The sequence below is a fragment of the Gopherus evgoodei genome, unplaced genomic scaffold (genome assembly GCF_007399415.2).
Source record: "Gopherus evgoodei ecotype Sinaloan lineage unplaced genomic scaffold, rGopEvg1_v1.p scaffold_32_arrow_ctg1, whole genome shotgun sequence".
Classification (NCBI taxonomy): domain Eukaryota; kingdom Metazoa; phylum Chordata; order Testudines; family Testudinidae; genus Gopherus; species Gopherus evgoodei.
Window position 1 is genome coordinate 471048 of NW_022059994.1, and position 19006 is coordinate 490053.

The window sequence follows — 19006 nt, forward strand, 5'->3', positions numbered from 1 at the left end:
TCTTCTCTTTGTTTCCAGAGGTGTTGACTTTATTTAAGGGTGGCTAAAGAGATATGAACTATGCTGTTCACATTTCTTCTGCCCATCAGCAATTGCTGTGGTGTCCACGGGGCAGTTCATGGGATTGGACCTGCTCTGAGAGATAGTCTCTGGGGGTTTGTGTACACTAAGGTGCAGGATTCTCTCTCTCTCATTGTACAATCTGTGTATAGACAAAGCAAGTGGTGGTTTCACCTCGCTGTAACTGGTCAAGAAGAATTCTTTGGGTTGGCGGGTGTTTAGGAGGGTTAACAGTCACCTTGAGTAGCTACACTGTGGTGAAAGCATCAATCACTTGCCTCATCTCCACTGGGACTGTATAATGAGATCACTGCCTCGTGTTTGCTATTGCATTGAAAAAACACCCACCCCTTCACCTAGGGTGGCCATGAGCTAAAAGATGGGATCTACAGGGAGAAAAAGGAAACACCTCACCTTCATCTGGGCCTGTGTCTTTGCTCTCTGTGACCTTCTAATGTAAATGACTGGGGGTGGGATCCATGAAGGGACTTAGGTGTTACAATGCTGAGCATCACCCCCACCTAATTTTTAGGTGCTTTGAACATCACAAGAAGAACACTGCAGTGCACACAGCCTGACTTAGGTGCCTAGTCTCCCAGCACAATGAACGGAGACAGGTAGGTGCCTTACAATGCCATCCACAGGAGCCAGCACGCTAGTTGGGGAGCCATCTAAATACCCAATGGGAGATGCTAACAACAGGGTGTGTCCTAAACCATGCTCCTCTCCCAAAGATAAATGCCTGAGGCTGTATCTGCACGACAGCTGAAGTCGGCAGAATTCATGTTGCTCAGGGGTGCGAATAGACCAACCCCCTGACTGAAGTAAATTTAGTACCGGATTAACATTTTGTTGACCCAGCACCAATTATATTTGTGGGTCTCCCTGGGGAATGCAGGGGCCAGGGGCAAGAGCACAGGGTGGATTTGATTTAAATCACTAGTCAGGAAGACTCAATTTAATCATGGTTTTCTACATAAACACGCATTCTTGTTGGGTGTAATAACCTTAATACATATTCTTCACAACTCAGAGATAGATGTAGGTTTCCTTTTTAGAAGGTACACGCTATAGATTTTTAAACAGCTATTTTGAAAACTTTTCAGATGAGTTTTACAGCTATATCAGAAAATCAATGATTGTTTGGTTATTTCCTTTTTCAAAGGTAATGGAAGCAGATATTTATGAAGTCATTGGGAGGTGAACAATCTCCAGTTCAAAAGGTTAATCATTAATATTTGGGGGATTTTCTTGCCATGATGTTTTAGGAGGAGAACATCACCAGATAGACACTTAAATTGTTTTATTTAACTAAAACAACAGCGTTAAGTATTCTGGATTTTTTTCTTCAACAGAAAACACATAATATTTTAACAAAAAGGCATATGTCCCTCGCTTCTCACATTTATCTCCAGGCTTCTTCTCCTTGTCCAGATCTATTCCGCCCCCAACAGTCTTCTTCTATTCATTGAACTTTTTGAAACTTTTCACTTTTTGAGAGAGTTAAGGGATTGACTCTATACATAAATTTGCAGAGGGACAATAGAGTTGAGGTCTGTTTTTTCTCACCTCTATATATTATTTATTTATTTGTTTAAAAACATTTTTGCTGTTAACAAGCATGTTACCTCTGGAGACACAAAACCGCAGTTTGAGATCTGCAAAACTAAGCATCTCTGATGGTATCTTTTAGACTGAGCACTGAGTGCCACTGGGTAGATAGAAAGATTAAACTAAGTAATCTATACAGAAGTCTGTGGAACCCCATTAGATTGGGTCCCTGACCTCTTTGCTGAGCCTCACATGGAGGGGCATGATTAATTCAAACTTTGCTGGTTACCTTGCTGTGTAATGGAGATGCCTACACCCCGGGAACCAGGCTGAGATCCCAGTGCATTTCACACAGCTCCCTGAGTGGCTGCCCCCATGGATAGGATGTGGGTTATTAAACTGAAACAGACCAGCCAGAAAAAGGCATCTTTACTTGATCCCAACCCCAAGGCTTTGACACTCATTTTGTTTCTCCCCAGAACAAGGAGTTTGGGATGGTGTGACACTCCATACCTCAGAGTAGCACCCTGGCACCCCAATATTCACCACTGTGATATAAGTATATGTTTTGTACAAAGTGTGCCTTGTGAAGTATCTCTTTAAAAGTCTTGATCTGTTAAACATTGATATCCTGTTGCATTGTATGTTATCATTTTAGGTAAAGTTATGAAGTATTGCTAGGAGTGTGTTACTGAAATATGTTGTGAGGTTGGGAATACTCACAAACAGCCTTCCAGATACAACAGTGGAGTAGCTAGACGTGCTGATGGCCCATTAAGGGAAATCCACATTCTCAATGACCATCCCAGGAACCGTATGCAGTGGAGACTTTTCTCAGAGGGAGCATGTAGACAGTGGAGGCTGCTTGACCCACGCACAGCAAAAGAGCTTTCCAGTAAGCCAGAAGAAACTATAAAAGGGGGATGCGACATCATCACTGATCCTCACTCCCTCCACAACACAACACCTGGGAACATATCTGGAGGACAAAGACTTTGAACTAGGGAGGGGGTCCAGCCTGTGTATTGAGGAACTATACCATCTATTGGGGTGGGACATTGCTCGATTCAAATCCTATCTAGTTTATAAACTCAGACTGTGAATTTATTTTATTTCTTAGGTAACCAACTTGATCTCTATGCTTATTACTTATAACCACTTTAAATCAATCTGTAGTTAATAAACCCATTTTATATTTTACCTAAAACAGTGTGTTTTGCTTGAAGTGCTTGGGAATTCTCAGCTCAGTTACAAAGGATGGTGCACGTCCTCTCCACATTGAGGGAGGGGTGGACTGGGTAATAACTTACACTGGTCAGGCTTCTGACCGGGGCAAGATGATACAGCTGTGGGATGTAAGGCTGAGGAACTGAGGGGAATTGGCTGGCGCCTCCCTTTTATTGTTTCATAAGTGGCCGGGACAAACATTCATGTAACTCAGCTGGATGTGTCCCTGCCTGTGGATGGCTGTGTAAGTGCAGCACCTGCCAGAGGTTTGTCGTTTGTCACAGCATCACAGTGTGACAGGGAGCCCAGGCTGGTGGGACAGAAGGCTCGGCGGTACCCCAGTTCCAGGTTGCACACCGGGAAGCTCTGTCACAGATGGCTGAATCTTTCTCAGGTGCTTTTCCAAAGGGATCCAGAGAGAACTAGGTCAGATGTAAGTTGAACAGGGAAAGGAGGGGAGGTGGGGCCAGGAAGATGAGCTCAGGAAACTCCAGTTTGCAGATTGGCCTTGACAAGTTTGTTTGGGGCTGCAGAGCTATGTCTTGCTGCCCCATGGCTGTTCACCAGAACCTGGTCTTTCTGAGATCATATCTGCACTACACGGTTTTATCCACATAAGGCAGCTTACGCTGACCTAACTATGGAGCTGTACATGCTGCAATGCTCCTCCTGCCACTTCATAGACTCATAGACTCTAGGACTGAAAGGGACCTCGAGAGGTCATCGAGTCCAGTCCCCTGCCCTCATGGCAGGACCAAATACTGTCTAGACCATCCCTAATAGATATTTATCTAACCTACTCTTAAATATCTCCAGAGATGGAGATTCCACAACTTCCCTAGGCAATCTATTCCAGTGTTTAACTACCCTGACAGTTAGGAACTTTTTCCTAATGTCCAACCTGAATCTCCCTTGCTGCAGTTTAAGTCCATTGCTTCTTGTTCTATCATTGGAGGCTAAGGTGAAAAAGTTTTCTCCCTCCTCCTGATGACACCCTTTTAGATACCTTCAACTCTCATGCTACACCCGAGTAATAAACCCCCCACGATAAGAGGTGTGGAGCTTAGGGCAACAAGTTTAGAGCGACGCAGTGTCAGTGTAAACACTGCATTTCTTACATGTCCCTAAACAGCCTCCAGAAGGTGTCCTACGGTGCCCACCGTGACCGCTCTGATCACCATTTTGAATTCGCTGCCCTGCAGCCAGGTACACAGGTGAAAGTCCCTCCCCTTCCTCTGGGAAGCTTTGAACTTGCTCTTCCTGTGTGCTCAGTGCAGAGAGCTCATATAGCAACTGCCCGGCTGAGCATGCCGGCTCCACGCAGCAAATGGGCTCCTGCCTGGAATATAAGGGAGGTGCTGTGGGGAGAGGAGGCTGTGCTGGCACAGCTCCAGTCCAGCTGCAGGACCTTGCTTGGGGCACAGAGGGGAAGAGCGATGGTAGGGACCAGGGCCGGCTCTACTCCAAGCACGTGCTTGGGGCGGCACTTTCCAAGGGGTGGCACTCTAGCCCCCTCCCTGCTTTTTTTTTGCTTGCGGCACAATAAGCTGGGAGCCGGCCCTGAACCAAGATGTTCCCTGTCAGCTGAGGCTTTCAGGCTGAGCTGGAACTGACACTGCCGTTCTGGTATCAGTCACTAGATGGCGCTCATGGCAGCCTGAGTTGCACAGGCTGGACTGCAGTTCAGACTGCCCTGAGCATCATGCCGGAGCTGGGCCTGGACTGCAGCTGTGAGAGGGGCTCAGCTCGGGGGGATGATGCTCTGGCTCCCCAGCGGCGGGGCAGCCTGAACTGCAGTCCAGCCTGGGTGTGAGAAGCTGGGGAGGGAGGGAAGCGGGGCCTGGGATGCAGGGAGGGTCCTGCTGCCCTGCTCTGAGTCTCCTCAGGTCGGCGCTGCATTTCCCCGCCCGAGTGGGCTGTGCAGGGTGCCGACAGGCTGGGCAGGGGGCGTGGATCCCGACTCACGCTGACAGGGCGAGTGGCTTGGCAGCCCGAGCTGCCAGGGAGCTGCCCGCTCCTGCCTCTGGACCCAGCCTGCCGCGCACCACCACCGCCTCAGCCCCCCCGCTGCCTGCCCTAGGTGGGGAGAGGCAGAGCCCAGCTCCGAGTGGGGCAGCGGATACTGCCCTGCCGAGGGACCCCCATGGCTCGGGCACCTGGAGATCAGTGTCTGTCCTCTCGGCTCTGCCTGCACGGGGCTGGGGAAGAAGCTGTCAGCGCCTGCCCCTCTCAGCCCTTGCACCCTCTATCCCGCTCGCAGCCCCTCCATTTGTACCTCCCCCCATCGCTCCTTCTCTGCACCCCTTTCCCCTGTACTCTCCCTTTACCCCACCTCTCCCCTTGTACCCACCCCCAGCCCTGTCCTCCTGCACCTCCCTCTTTCCCTGCACCTCTTCTCCCGCAACCCTGCTGATACCCTTTCTCCTCCTCCACCTTCCTCCACGAGTACATCACACTCCGCTTCTCTGCCAGTGTAGAGCCTCCAGCACCCCCACACCCGCTCCTTTGCCTGAACCCTCTTTACTAGAGCCCCATCCTTTTCCGGGTCCAAGGTTTGAGGATTAGTCTCTGTGCCTTCCATGTGCATTTGGAGCACTAAAGATGGGGTTGCGGGAGATGAGGGGGTGAGATTTGTACTAAAGTGAAATAAAAATAGGAGAAACTGTTTGATTCCCATTGCAAGTGTAAATGGGGATTGCTGTGGTGAATGAGGAGGTCACGTTTGGGCGGGGGAGCCCAGGGCTGGGGTGGCAGGGCGTGCGGGTGGGGGCGCGGGGAGAGAGAGCCCAGGGCTGGGGTGGAAGGGAGTGGGGAAGGTGGGGGGCAGCAAAAAATGTTTTTGCTTGGGACGGCAAAAAACCTAGAGCAGGCCCTGGTAGGAACACACAGCAGTGCCCTATAAAACTCAAAGAGCTGTAGCAGGCAGAGCAAGGGGCAAAGGAGGCAAATAGTTTCCCCTGTGTGCAGCCGCAGACATGCTGCTTCTATAATGAGGGGGCTGGGGTCAGGATGGTAAATAGCCCATCTGCCGCCCCCAAGCTCCTGTTGTAGCCTTGTGTTCCTAACACACCACACAGTGCTGAAGAGCAGTGCGGGATCCTGCTTTCTGACCCACACGGCTGGCTCACAGGTTACCAGGGCAGTTGAAAAGCATCTGGAAACCCAGCAGGATCCCCATGGAACGATGGGATTGAGATACCTGTATCATGTGATGATGAACCTGCCCCCACGAGGCATTGCAAACTCTTCACTGCCAGCCTGAGAAGTGGGAGGGGGACCCCACTGCAGCCCCCGCCAGGCTTGAAGAAGGTGAGGAACTCTACAAGGAGCAGAGGTGAGGCTGGGAGGGCTGAACTATAGCCTGGGGGGCCAAAGTGAGGAGAGTAGGGGCAGGTGGGGCTGTATTGATGGTGGGTTCTGAGCAGATGGGGCAGTGCTGGGAGGGTGAACTGAGGGCAGCAGGGGAATCAATGGGGGAGGGAGGCTGAACTCAGGGAGTGGTGATGATGGGGGCTGGGAGACTGAACTGAGGGTGGCTGAACTGATAGGGTTTGGTGCAGACAGAACTGTTGAGGGACTAGGGGACAGGATTAATTGCCGGGCAGGAGATGGGGCGGATGTGAGAAAGAGCTCCTGCACCAGGGGTCAACACCACCTTATCCTGTACATGTGGGAGATTGGGCCACACTCGTTGTCACGTGCACACACCCTGGGGAAGGGCCAGGAGAGTTCAAACATCAAGAGACTGACCTAAAAACAATACCATTTTTTAAAATGTCGTGATTTGGGGGCCAATCTCATGATCTGGGGGAGGTTGCGCGTGAACTTTAATCTCTTGAAGTTGGCAAGTTTAAAAGGGAGAACAAAGGGGACCAAGTACCCAGCGAGACATGGTACGTCTCACGGCCAGTGGAGATAAATTACAGGGTATTATATGTACCACTCCCATCTTTGTCTGTAACCCTGTACCTACAGCATTGAATCTGCTCTGCTCTAAAATGCTGAGTGAAGACCCAGGTAGCTGAGACAGCAGCAGGGGAAAGGTGTTTGAATGATGACGGCAAATCTCAAGCCGTGCATTGCGCACTTCACTAAGCTGAGCTGCAACATCTATTAACCACGTTGTTAAAACTGCTGCAACAAGCTAGCTGCATCCGCAGCAGCATCTCTGCGCAGCATGGTTCCCCCACCACAGCTGAATTCCCTCTCCTTGTCCCAGGTAGCTGCTTCCCAGAGTCCCCCAGGCCTCCTCAATCTGTCCCCAGATCCTCTCCTGCAGCCACACTGGGAAGTGACCTGAGGCGTCTCTGTTTAGATTCAAAAAGTTAAAGCTTTAGAACTGTTAAAATTGTCTGTGAGCAGGTAAATCTCCCCCCAGCAGCTTCCCCAGGGCAATAACCCAAGTCCTTCCCCTACCAACACCCGGACAGAGGCTCACAGTCCATCTGATGGCAGCTCAGGGGCCGGGCTGGAATGTGCTGGGATCTCAGCCCGGTCCCTAGTGGGGCAGGTGACCCTGTCTCACACAACCACACCCAGCAAGGCCTGCACCGATTTTCTTCCTTTTTGTCAATCCCAGCAGAGCGACCAGGGACTTAGTAGTCCCCAGAGACCAAGCTCCTGTCCACTAGGTGAGGGCTGGGGCACAATAGCCAAGGGCAGCGGGATGAGGGGAGCTCGTACTAGGGACCTGAAGGGTACATGGTGTGGGATAAACATAAATTAAAATTAATATCACTTCCGCTGCCCTTGGCTATTGGGCCCCAGCCCTCACCTGGTGGGCAGGAGCTTGGTCTTCAGGGACTACTGAGTCCCTGGTCGCTGTGCTGAGACTGACAAAAAGGGAGAAAATCGGTGCAGGCCTTGCTGGGTGTGGTTGTGTGAGACGGGGTCACCTGCCCCACTAGGAATAAGGCTGAGATCCCAGCACATTCCAACCTGGCCCCTGAGCCGCCATCAGATGGACTCTCAGCCTCTGTCCGTGTGGTGGGTGAGGAATTGAGTTATTGCCCTGAGGGAGCTGCTGGGGGAGATTTACCTGCTCACAGACAATTTTAACAGTTCAAAAGCTTCAACTTTTTGACTCTCAGTGCCCAGTGTCATTAAATAGTTATTGTCTGACCAAACTATTGCCTGATCCCCCCATAATTTCCCACAGCCGTGAAAACTGAAATTGGTAACAATTGGAATGAAATGCTGAAACCCAGATTTTTGTGCAACTGTGAAAGTTTAAATCAATAAATATAAAAATTGCTTAAAATAAACCTCTGTCAAAATTATATATTATTAAAAAATATCCTGCCATGTCTGACTATCGCTCCTTAGACACACAGACCCTGCTCCTGCAGGCTCATCCTGAAAGGGGGATGCTGATGTCCAGCCCCAGTGACCCTCCCCACCAGCACACGGGCTGATTGCAGCACCAGAGCCCTAGTGGTATATTTTTCAACAAAGCCTCCAGGGCTGTAATGTTACCAGTGGGCCCCTTCCAATTCAGCAAACAGTCAGTTCCAGGAAGGGAAACACCCCCTTGCTGCTGCAGGCGGGGCATAGTGTGAATTCAATAATTTGAAACAAAGACTGTTACAAACTGCCCAGAGGGAGCCATGGCTGCAGAGAACCCGGTGGAAAGTCTCCAGGAGGAAGCGACATGTCCCATCTGTCTGGAGTATTTCACAGAACCTGTCACTCTGGAGTGTGGGCACAATTTCTGCCGAGCCTGCATCGCCCAGTGCTGGGAGGGATCCGATACAGACATCTCCTGCCCTCAGTGCAGAGAAACTGTGCAGCAGAGAAACCTCAGGCCCAACAGGCAGCTGGCAAATGTAGAAATAGTAAAACGGCTGAGTTTACAGGCAGCAAAGGGAGCAAGAGGGGACGGGGTGTGTGGGGAACACCAGGAGGCTCTGAAACTGTTCTGTGAAGAGGATCAAAGCCCCATCTGTGTGATCTGCAGAGAGTCCCGGGCTCACCGCGCTCACACGGTGGTTCCCATACAGGAAGCTGCCCAGGAGTACAAGGTACAGAGTTGCTGTCCAGTCTAATGGGTAATAACTTTGGATTTGAATTACAGGTTAATGGCATCACAAGTTGCCCAAGATAGGTGTATCTGTGTCATTCAGCTGTGTGTAGCCTTTATTGCATGAAAGATGCTGTAGAAATTAATGATACTCCAGCCTGGCAAGAATGACAAGAGATGAAGTTTTTAAAATTGTCTGATGTGGGAAAGTTTTCTCTGAGCAGCTGAATCCTTTTCAAACCCAGCTCCCACCAGTGAACTAAGAGAATTCTCTGCAGACGGGAAGTTATTAAATGACCAATGAGGTTTGATTCACAAGAGCTGCAGGCCAGTCTATGGGCGAGCGCTGCCTTCAGACTGGAGAAGAGGGAGTTACAAGCTGTGGCTGTTATTACTGATTGGATCACAGTGTTTATTATTGTTATTTGCATCCCAGCAGCCCTTACAGCCCCCAGTTGAGATCTGACCTCGATTGCAGGGGGCCCTGTGCAAAACCCAGTGAGGGGCAATCCCTGCCCTGAGCGATTTACAGTCTAACTGGACAAGAGAGACAAAAGGTGGGAGGGGAAACTGAGGCACAAAGAGGGAAAGTGACTTGTCCAAGGTCACTCAGCAGGTCAATGGCAGAGCTGGGTATAAACCCCCACTTTTCCAAGGCCAAGCCCAGTGCCCTAACCACTAGGCTACTCTGCCCACCTCAGTAGCACTGAGCAGTGAAGAAGTGTGGACAGTAGGAGGAAAAGACTCCTTGCTAAAGGCCCGAGGCCCAGCAGGGAGACGAGGTTTCTCACTGGGATTCTGAACTCCCGTGTTGCTCCATGAGGGGTTAAACTCAGATGCTGCCGTTCTGCACTAGAGGAGGTCATGGGGCTAAACACTGTGTGGACCCCAAGCACCTTGAGTCCACACACAAAAGGGCTCCAGACAGCGCACATCCATGCCAAGTACCACTGGGATTAGACTGGATTGTAGCAAAACTAACCCCAGGCTGGAGCTGACGGGTGTCAGTCTGACCTGTTCTGTTGTGTATGTGGGCAGGGACCAGCCAGAGCTGTTCTGTTAGTCCCACCAGGCAGCCTTTAGAAATCTCCCAGAATGCACTGCTTCCAGGATCTCTACTAGGGAATGGGACAGTGGGGACCTACCCAGAGTGCATTGCCACTGAAAGGGTTTAGGGCAGCACTGGGGCAAACCCCAACTGTTCTTTATACAAATCTGCCTCTCCAATTAGGGTGGCCACTGAGGCATCCCCAGAACATAGGACATCTCCACACCTGCCTGCATGGGCCCTCCCACATGTGAATCGCTCAGCCTGCATGGGCCCACCACCACCTTTGTCAATGCGCCCCCATCTGCATCATTCTGCATGGAAGTGCCACTCGCACCCCTGCCCCCGCCCTCACTGGTATCTTCCTGCATCCTTGGTCTCCTCCTCGCTCTTTTTCACCAGACAAACCCACGTCCAGTGCTGGGTTCCTACTGGACAGGGACAGTGCTCCACAAAACTGGGACTGCACAGCTTCCAACCAGACGAATGGCCTCCCGACATCTCATGGGGTTTGCCCTGGTGCTTAGACCAGCTCTGCCCAACCAGTGCAGTCCCCAGGGCTTCAGGGCTAAAATCCCAGCCCATATTGAAACTCTGGTGGCTTCTGGGATTTATTCATTAAACCTTCTCAAAGACAGGTTTATTGATTCACCCCCATATGACTCCAGTGTCCTGTTATGCGCTGTACCACTAATCAATTCACAAATACCAACAAAGCTTAGTTATAATTGAGATCTCTGTCTAATTACTGAAAAGACTGAACCTGAATTGGTAACGAATCGGAATATGACACACTCCCAGTCTGCATTGATAAGGTTTCATCTCCTTGGTGGCCCTGATGTCACAAAGCAATTAGAAACCAACAGTCATCTTGGGTTTGGGTGAAAAAACACTCAGGGTTTGGGTGAAAAAACACTCCACACTCCTCTCAACCCTCAAAATGAAACTTCCAAACCCTTTCTGTTTCTTCAGGAAAAAATTCAGGCCTATTTGAAGGCTCTGAGAGAAGAGAGAGAAAAGCTGCTGGGATTTAAAGTGACTGAAAAGGGGAAATGCCAGGAGTATCTGGTAGGTGCCTGTTGTTATTAACCCACAGGGACTGGCAATGGGACGTCTGTTTGGAGGCAGACTCCTGTGTGGCCTTGGTGAAAGTAGACATGATCAGTGGGTTAGATTCATGTGCAGAGAAGCCCTAAGCTTCCATTTCGGTTGATGAGTTAATGTCTAGCTCTTGTGGCTTTCCCAGAAATCCTCCCCAAGTGAACTGATTGTCACCTGTGCGGTGCTGTCCGCTGTCTCTGGTCATTTCGTGCATTAACATGTTTGATTCTTTTTTCTCCCCCATTGTCTCTGTCAGTGTAGTGCTCAGTCCTGCCTCCTGCTGCTCTGGGGCTGAATTCCCAGAGAGCATGAATAACATAATATGAATAACATGAGAGACATGGAAACCTCCCTTTCAGAGATATAGAGGCTGAAGGGCAAGGTGTGAGAGAATCCTCTCCCTAGGGTAGAGTCAAATGTCAGAAATCTTAGGAATTTCAATGAAGTTCTCCCTCCTGCATGCTCAGCTCTCCATGAAAGGACCCCAGGTGCCATTCATATCCCTGACCAGCCCTTTCCATATTTTCATACAGAAACAAACACAAACCGAGAGGCAGAAGATTGTGTCTGAATTTCAGGAACTGCGGGAGTTCCTGGAGGAACAAGAGCGACTCCTGCTGGCCCAGCTGGAGAAGCTGGACGAGGAGATTGTGAGGATCCAGAATGAAAATGTCAGTAAACTCTCCGAGCAGATTTCCCGTCTCAGTGAGCTGATCAGTGAAATGGAGGGGAAATGTCAGAAACCAGGAAGTGAATTCCTGAAGGTGAGACTGAGGGAGAAACAGAGGCGCCGACTTCACGGTGGCTTAAGGGCTAGAGCAGCCACGGAAAAAAATTAGTAAATCCTTAGCACCCATCAGCAGCCAGCTCCCCTTCCTATCAATGGCCCAATCAGAGATCTCAATGTAACTGGATGTGCATTGTTGACATGCAAATGACTATTGTTCTTTGGAGCACTACAGACACAGAGATATTACAGATGGAAAAGCCCCATTAGAAACATAGAGTTGGAAGGGACCTCAAGAGATCATCTAGTCCAACCCCCTGCTCAAAGCAGGACCAATCCCCAAATGGCCCCCTCAAGGACTGAAATCATAACCCTGGGTTTAGTAGGCTAGTGCTTAAACCACTGAGCGATCCCTCCCCATTTGCTCAGGGAATCCATGGCCCTGGAGCCAGGGCAGGGCCTCTCTTCCCCATATTTGCCAAAACCCTTCCCTGGGATCCCCTGTGTGCATCAGATGGGACCGAGAGTATGTCTTCACTATCTCCCCAATCAGTGGGCAGCCATTGATCCAACGGGGATCAATTTATTGTGTCTAGTGAAGACGCGATAAATCGACCCCCGAGTAGTGTCCCATCAACTCCTGTACTCCACTGCTGTGAGCGCCACAGGCAGAGTCAACAGGGGAACGGCAGCAGTCGTCTCACCGTGGTGAAGACACCACGGTAAGTCGATCTAAGTACATCGACTTCAGCTATGTTATTCACATAGCTGAAGTTGCGTAACTTAGATTGATTCCCAGCCCCCTAGTGTAGACCAAGGCTGAGATTCTTTTCTCTCTCTCTCTCTCTCCCCTCTAGGATGTCAGAAGCACCTTTAGCAGGTATGTGGTTCTCTCTTTCCCCCTCACACTTCACAATACTGGGAAAGAGCTTGGTGGTGATGTTAGCACTGCCTCTCCCCAGGGCTCTACAGCAAAATGTGTGGGGAAGGTCACATTCTGGATACAAATCTCTCTGGTCAACTTCATCCTGAGGTTCTCACCTTTGCACAGAAGACTCTGGATTTATCCATTCAGTAGGAAGGACTGACCTAAAATATTTCCCAGAGATGTCACCTCCCTGGGGGACAGGCTGCCTCAGGATAGTGAGGATGGAATATGGGCCTGTCACTGCTGGGGCCCTGGTTGCCATTCAGCCCAGGGCAGCAGTGGTCAGGAGTCTGTCCCACCTAAGGACTGTTTGGAGACCTGTGTGAAATGAGCTGAGGAGGGGGGAATTGTTGTCTCAGTCTAGTTCCTAGAGGGCAGATTTCTACAGCACTTCACCTGGGAACCTCCTGTCCCTCCGAGCAAGAAAGCCTAGGAGTGAATTGGCCATGGAGACTCAATTCTCCTTTTATCTCCAGAGCTGGTCTCTCCAGGCCAGAGTTGAAGAACATTCATGGAATCTTTGGGGGGAAGGTTGCACTGCCCTGGGTTGTGTCACATCTGCTCTGAGGCTGGGAGAGGTAGAGGAATTCTAACTCCAGGCCCATTAGAGCAGCGACTCCCTAGGAACAACTTATAAGTCACTAAATGAAATGTAATCAGGTGAAATTGTTTCTCTCCAGGTGTGAGAAGGGGAAGGTCCAGCAGCCAGAAGGGATTTCTGCTGAGCTGGAAGAGCAAGTCAGTGGTTTCTCCCAGAAAACTATTGTGCTACTGGAGGCTTTGAGGAAGTTCAAAGGTACCTATAAGGGATCTAGGAGGGGAAACTGGGATCAATGTCTGAGACTGTGGGAAGAGAATGGCTCTGGTCAGTTGGTTCATAATTAGATTATGCTTCTATTTAACTGTTGGATGAGAATGCCACGCGCTTAGGGTGCAAGTCACTCAGATTGATTAATTCAACCCCTTATTTGTTCCAGAAGCATGTCTTGCCATTACAATTACTGTTAAAGTAAGAAATGACAGACATACTGAAAGAAATACTGCCCAGCTACCTTCTCCTGGGGCACAGGTGGAGCATGATGCATTTCTCCTATGATGCTCTTACTACCCCTTACAATGTCTGACATATTAAACATATCCAGGTTATATATTTATTAGTTCTTTTCCAATCACCTTTGTGTGTTATGCATTGTTAGTATCTTGTATAACTCACACACTACACATGCATGAACTTTCTAACTGGCAGGGCTTTTGCTGTCCAAGCTATTTTCAAGTTATTCTCGTTTCTGATTCATTCATTACCAATCATTACACACTGATGTGCACAGGTCACTTTGACCCTTTTCTCCACATGGGATTTTTTGGACTTTGGTAACTGCTCCTTGACAGCACATTTTGCGTGTCTGGTGTCTTTAAGCACATTGTGTGGTCAAAACATCTCGTTGTCCGACTTAACAACTTATGAACAATCACTTAATAACAAGGTCTCCTCCCTTGGTTTTCACACCTCAACTGCTAGAACAGGGCCACATCCTCCCTGATTGAACTAACCTCGTTATCTCTAGCTTGCTTGCATATATATACCTGCCCCTGGAAATTTCCACTATATGCATCTGACAAAGTGGATATTCACCCGCGAAAGCTCATGCTCCAAAACGTCTGTTAGTCTATATCCTAATGCCACAGGATTCTTTGCTGCTTTTACAGATCCAGACTAACACGGCTACCCCTCTGATACTTAAGGTCACTTAAGGCAACATTTCTCTTATGTCAAGCAAACTGCTCACCAGGCCAAAGCCAAGTCAGTCAGTGCAAACAGCCCCAACAGCTTACAAACAGAGCCAGGATTTTGCAAACTCTCTACATCCCATTAGTATCAAAGGGACCCAAGTGGGTAAAGTTACTTTTATGCCAAAGTCTTTGCATGATCTGGGTCTAGGTTATGACAGAATGCAAGAAGTGAGAGAAACCAACTGGAGTCTGAAGGGTGGGAGGAGATGATGAGGGGAAAAGTAAATCTCACTTAAAGATTGTCTGTCCTGGGATGGTTGTGCGGCTGCAAGGGAATTGGTTCTATTGCTTGGAGATGCCTGAATGAGAGAGGAAATAGGTTTTAGACCTTTTTACATTAAATACCTGAGTGTGTCTCTGTCTGTTTCTGTGTCATGACGACAACACAGGTCTATGAGTTCAGAGTTGCGATGTTGTTATAAATATGAAAGCCTGAAATCTCGCGTCTCTTATCCTTTCCCTCTCCAGACACCCTGCCGTCTGCACTGAAGAGAAAAAGTGGGCAACCACTAGGAGCACACAGACAGGGTGAGATTGCAGCCTCTTCCTGGTGCTGGTCCCCGCTCCACTTCCCCCGAGGCCCTGGCCCCTGGCCAGGCCAGAAGCCAGAGCAGGATTCCCACCCAGGGAGCCGGGGCAGCACTAGGGAGCCCTGCACCCTCCACCTGCCCTGAGTGGCGCACTCCAGAGAGCGGGGACATGGGCTGGGGGCTGCTCTCAGGCCCCCCAGGTATCCAACAAGGGCAGGTGGTGGGTCGGGGCTCTCCCCAGCAGCCAAGGCTCCCTGCCTGGCCAGGGGTCAGGGGCTCGGCAGGAAGAGGAGGAGGGGGAAGGGCCATGCAGTGGGTGGGGTCACCGGTGGTGGGACCTCGTGCCCCACCCCCAACTTCTACCAAGGGTCTGGAACTCCTGGGGAGATCCCAAGCTGACATCACACAAACAATCTTGACATCAACCTTAGTGCTGAGTTCATGCCCAGGCTAATGAACAGAAACACTCATTGAGCAGCACCCGAACAGAGCTCTCTGCCCTGAGGGCTGACACATCCCTCTGCTTTACCCCAGTGCAGGGGTCTCCCCATCACTCTTCTCCAACATCCTGCCTTTCCTTTGGGCAGGACTGGACTCTCCCATTAGAGCTGCTCACTGCTTCGTGGATTGGGGAGATTTTCTCCCTCTGATGCTGGCAGCTCCTCCCTTCTCTCTAGACTGGGGATGGGGCTCCCCGACCCAATACACCTCCTACTCTCTGGTTTTAAGCAGCTTTTCCCCAGTGTTGCACCTTCCTCTGTTCTCCAGTGTGGGAGCAGACGCTGCCTTTAGGGGACAGAACTTCCCTCTGGGGTATAGAGCTGGTACCTGCCTCCTCTGGTCCCTTCTCAGTAAAAGCTTCCGATACCTTCCTGGCTGTTTCTCTGCTGCTGGGAATGGAGCAGCTGCAGCAAAGGGAGCAGGGAGCTGAAACTTCTGGAACCAAATGAGAAACACACTGAGTAACTGCAATGACATCTCTGCTCAGTCCCAGGTGCCCAGGACAGAGGCAGCGCCCTGGGATCTAGGCCTGTCCCAGCCAGGACGGGGCTGCTGGGTAGTTTGAAAAATGGTCCCAGCCTTCCCTAGGGCCGAGTTCTTCCCCTAACGCTCTGATTCTCTCTGTCCCAGCTAATGTGACTCTGGATCCAGACACGGCTCAACTCCGCCTCGTCCTGTCTGAGGATCGGAAAAGTGTGAGATATGGAGACACACGGCAGGATCTGCCCGACAACCCTCAGAGATTTGACACTGACTTCTGTGTGCTGGGCTGTGAGGGATTCACCTCAGGGAGACATTGCTGGGAGGTGGAGGTGGAGGATGGGCAATGCTGGGCTGTGGGGGTGGCCAGAGAGTCTGTGGGGAGGAAAGGAGGGATCAGCTATAGCCCTGAGGGGGGGATCTGGGCTGTGCTGCGATGGATGGGTCAGTTCCAGGTTCTCACTTCCCCTGTGACCCCCCTGCCCCTGAGCTGGGTCCCCAGCAGGATCCAGGTTTGTCTGGACTGTGACCGGGGGCAGGTGACATTTATCGATGCTGGTGACGAGGCCCCGATCTTCACTTTCCCGCCGGGTTCCATCCCTGGGGAGAGAATCCGACCCTGGCTCTGCGTGGGATACCGATCCCGGCTCTGCCTGTGTCCCTGAGACATGCAGGGGAGGGGCAGGGGACTAGCTCTCTGGGAGCCCGGAGATCAGCCTCTCTAGCTCACACACCCTTGTCTCTGTGACCTCTCCCTGTGGAGTTTCTATCATGCCATCTCCATGACCCTGGAGGTTGTTTCCAGTCTCAACTCTGCACCATTTGGACTGTCAAACCATAGAGAGCATTGAGTGAGCGAGGTAGAGAAGTGAATCTCATCACTGCCCCAGGCATTGTGTAGCCTGTTTGCCGCTGTCCTCTATGAGCCAGGAGGACTCTGGGGATCCTGGGTCAGACAGTGTCACTGAGACATGGCGGGGAACAGCCCACTGGAGATGGAAAAATGGGTTTCTCTAGCCAAGTAATCCTAGCCCCTATGGCCTGGAGGACTCCTCTCTACCCAACCCTCTGGTCTCTTAGCTTTATCACCTCTGGAAGCTCCTCTCCCTCTCTCCCTCCCTGCAGCACGAGGGAGGGAGAGGGAGAGGGGGAGGGGGAAGAACTTCTGGGGGTGCAGGAAAAGGGACCCCAAGGGGCAGATGTGGGCGCTGTGGGGTCGCAATTGTTGGAGGGGCTGGGGGCAGAAGTGATATGGGGTTGGGGGACAGAATTAATGTGGGGCTGGGAACAAGCATATGTGGAGTGGTAGGGACACATAATTAATTAATTGGGATTTGGTGTTTTCTTAGAATGATAGAATATCAGGGTTGGAAGGGACCTCAACCCCTCAAGAGGTCATCCAGTCCAACCCCCTGCTCAAAGCAGGAACAATCCCCAACTAAAGAAGAAGAAGCTGGAAGCGCCGCACCAGCTGGGAGCCTGGGAGAAGGAGACCCAGGGACTGGGGAGTGTGCATTCATCCCAATATCCAGTAGAAATGAGTTGCTAGCATAGACACTTCCTACATCAATAAACAGAGTTTTACCATCAATGCAATAAATCCACCTTTAGGAGAGGCAGTAGCTAGGGCAACAAAGAATTCTTCCCTTGACCTACTTGCGTCTACATCAGGGGTTAGATCGATCTAACTACATCACAGAGCGTTGATAGTTTTCACAGCTCTGAGCGCTGTAGCTAGGCTGACCTAAGTTTTAGGTGTGGACCAGGTCTCAGGAAGAATAATGGTATATCTACACTATAGTCACTACTACAGCAGAGCTATAACGTTACACCTGTGTCGCTGAAGTGCCGTAGTGTAGAAGCATCCTGCATTGACAGAAGTGTTTTTTCCATTGCTCTAGTTCATTACTGTTTCTGAGAGACTGTAGCCAGGTCACTGGAAGAATTCCATTGTCTACATTGGGGAGTTAGGTCGACCTAGCTGTGGCACTCAGGGCACACAATGTTTCACAGCCCTGAATAACATCACCAGGTTGATCTAAGTGTTAAGTGTAGAGAAGGCCTAAGAGGGGTTTCCCTGGTGCTAGCTGAAAACAGATAGGCTGAGGGATTGGCTGGCAGCTTGGTGTGTGAGAGACAGAAAGCCAAGAGAAGCAGTCGTGAGTGTGACCATGGTAGGAAACTGTGAGACAGGACTTGCTTCAGGCACAGAGTTCCCTGGAAAGACCGATGTGGAGTTCTGAGTAAAGAAACTGCTGGCTTCTATTAGTTTCTACTGTGTTCAGGACACAGACGTGTGGATGTTCTTTGTAAATAATAAAGCTTGCACCAAAGAAAAACCTGACTCCTATAATCAGTTTCTCCTCCCAATAGAAGAACCTAGCAAGGCCCCAAATACTGGCTAACTGCTGAGGTCAAAGGAGCAATGGTGCAACCCAGGTCAGAACCTAGAGCTATGGCGGCAAATGTGTTGGTGGGAACCATTTGCGGGGAGCTCCAGCAGCAAAGAGCCTGTGCAGCTTTGTGTGCTGAGGAGTCCTCATTGTCCCTTCTCTCTGAGCTGATATGCATCTCCCCAGAGTCAGGCAAAACCCAAACTAGGATCTCTGACTCATATTTCCCCCAGTAGACCCAGTCCACGCAGTGATTATGGGCTCAGTATTGGACCAGGGAGAAAAAATGACTAGAAGAGATTGGGGCAGCTGGAATGGGGCAGGGATGGGGGTGGGGAATGAGTAGGATTGTTACTTTCCCTTCTGTGTTTGGTGTTTCACAAAGTTTAAACCTAAAATCTTTCCAGCTCTTAGCTGGCGTTTTGAATGAGCTGGGCTGTAACCTTTAGACTGCAAAGTCATAAAGCTTAGAAGTATCCGAGACCAATACAGGTTCGAGTAAGTTTTTGATCGAGTGAGGAAAATCAAAACGTGATAGATTGAAAGTTCAAAATCACGTGGTCGTTTATTGATGGGGGATAAGTTGCAACTTGGGCTGAGGAGGAGCGCTTTTACCAACTAACAATACTATTAGAATGAGAATATTTACA

General features: G+C 50.2%; 1 protein-coding gene across 1 annotated transcript; it reads left to right on the top strand.

The window, feature by feature from the left end:
• The first annotated feature begins 151 nt into the window (after positions 1–151).
• Positions 152–18601, top strand: LOC115640789 (zinc finger protein RFP-like). Its single transcript, XM_030543783.1, has 8 exons — positions 152–841; positions 8437–8858; positions 10878–10973; positions 11540–11770; positions 12591–12613; positions 13342–13457; positions 14921–14980; positions 16114–18601. Exons 2-8 carry the CDS (start codon positions 8445–8447, stop codon positions 16626–16628), a joined length of 1455 nt encoding a protein of 484 aa, XP_030399643.1. The 5' UTR covers positions 152–841; positions 8437–8444; the 3' UTR covers positions 16629–18601.
• The last annotated feature ends 405 nt before the right edge of the window (positions 18602–19006 follow it).

Bases quoted from the DNA above. Each gene is read 5' to 3' on its own strand.
- LOC115640789 (XM_030543783.1), top strand. From the start codon at position 8,445: ATGGCTGCAGAGAACCCGGTGGAAAGTCTCCAGGAGGAAGCGACATGT. The intron at 11,771-12,590 runs GTGAGACTGAGG...TCTCCCCTCTAG, and splicing joins CAGGAAGTGAATTCCTGAAG to GATGTCAGAAGCACCTTTAG. The intron at 14,981-16,113 runs GTGAGATTGCAG...TCTCTGTCCCAG, and splicing joins ACTAGGAGCACACAGACAGG to CTAATGTGACTCTGGATCCA.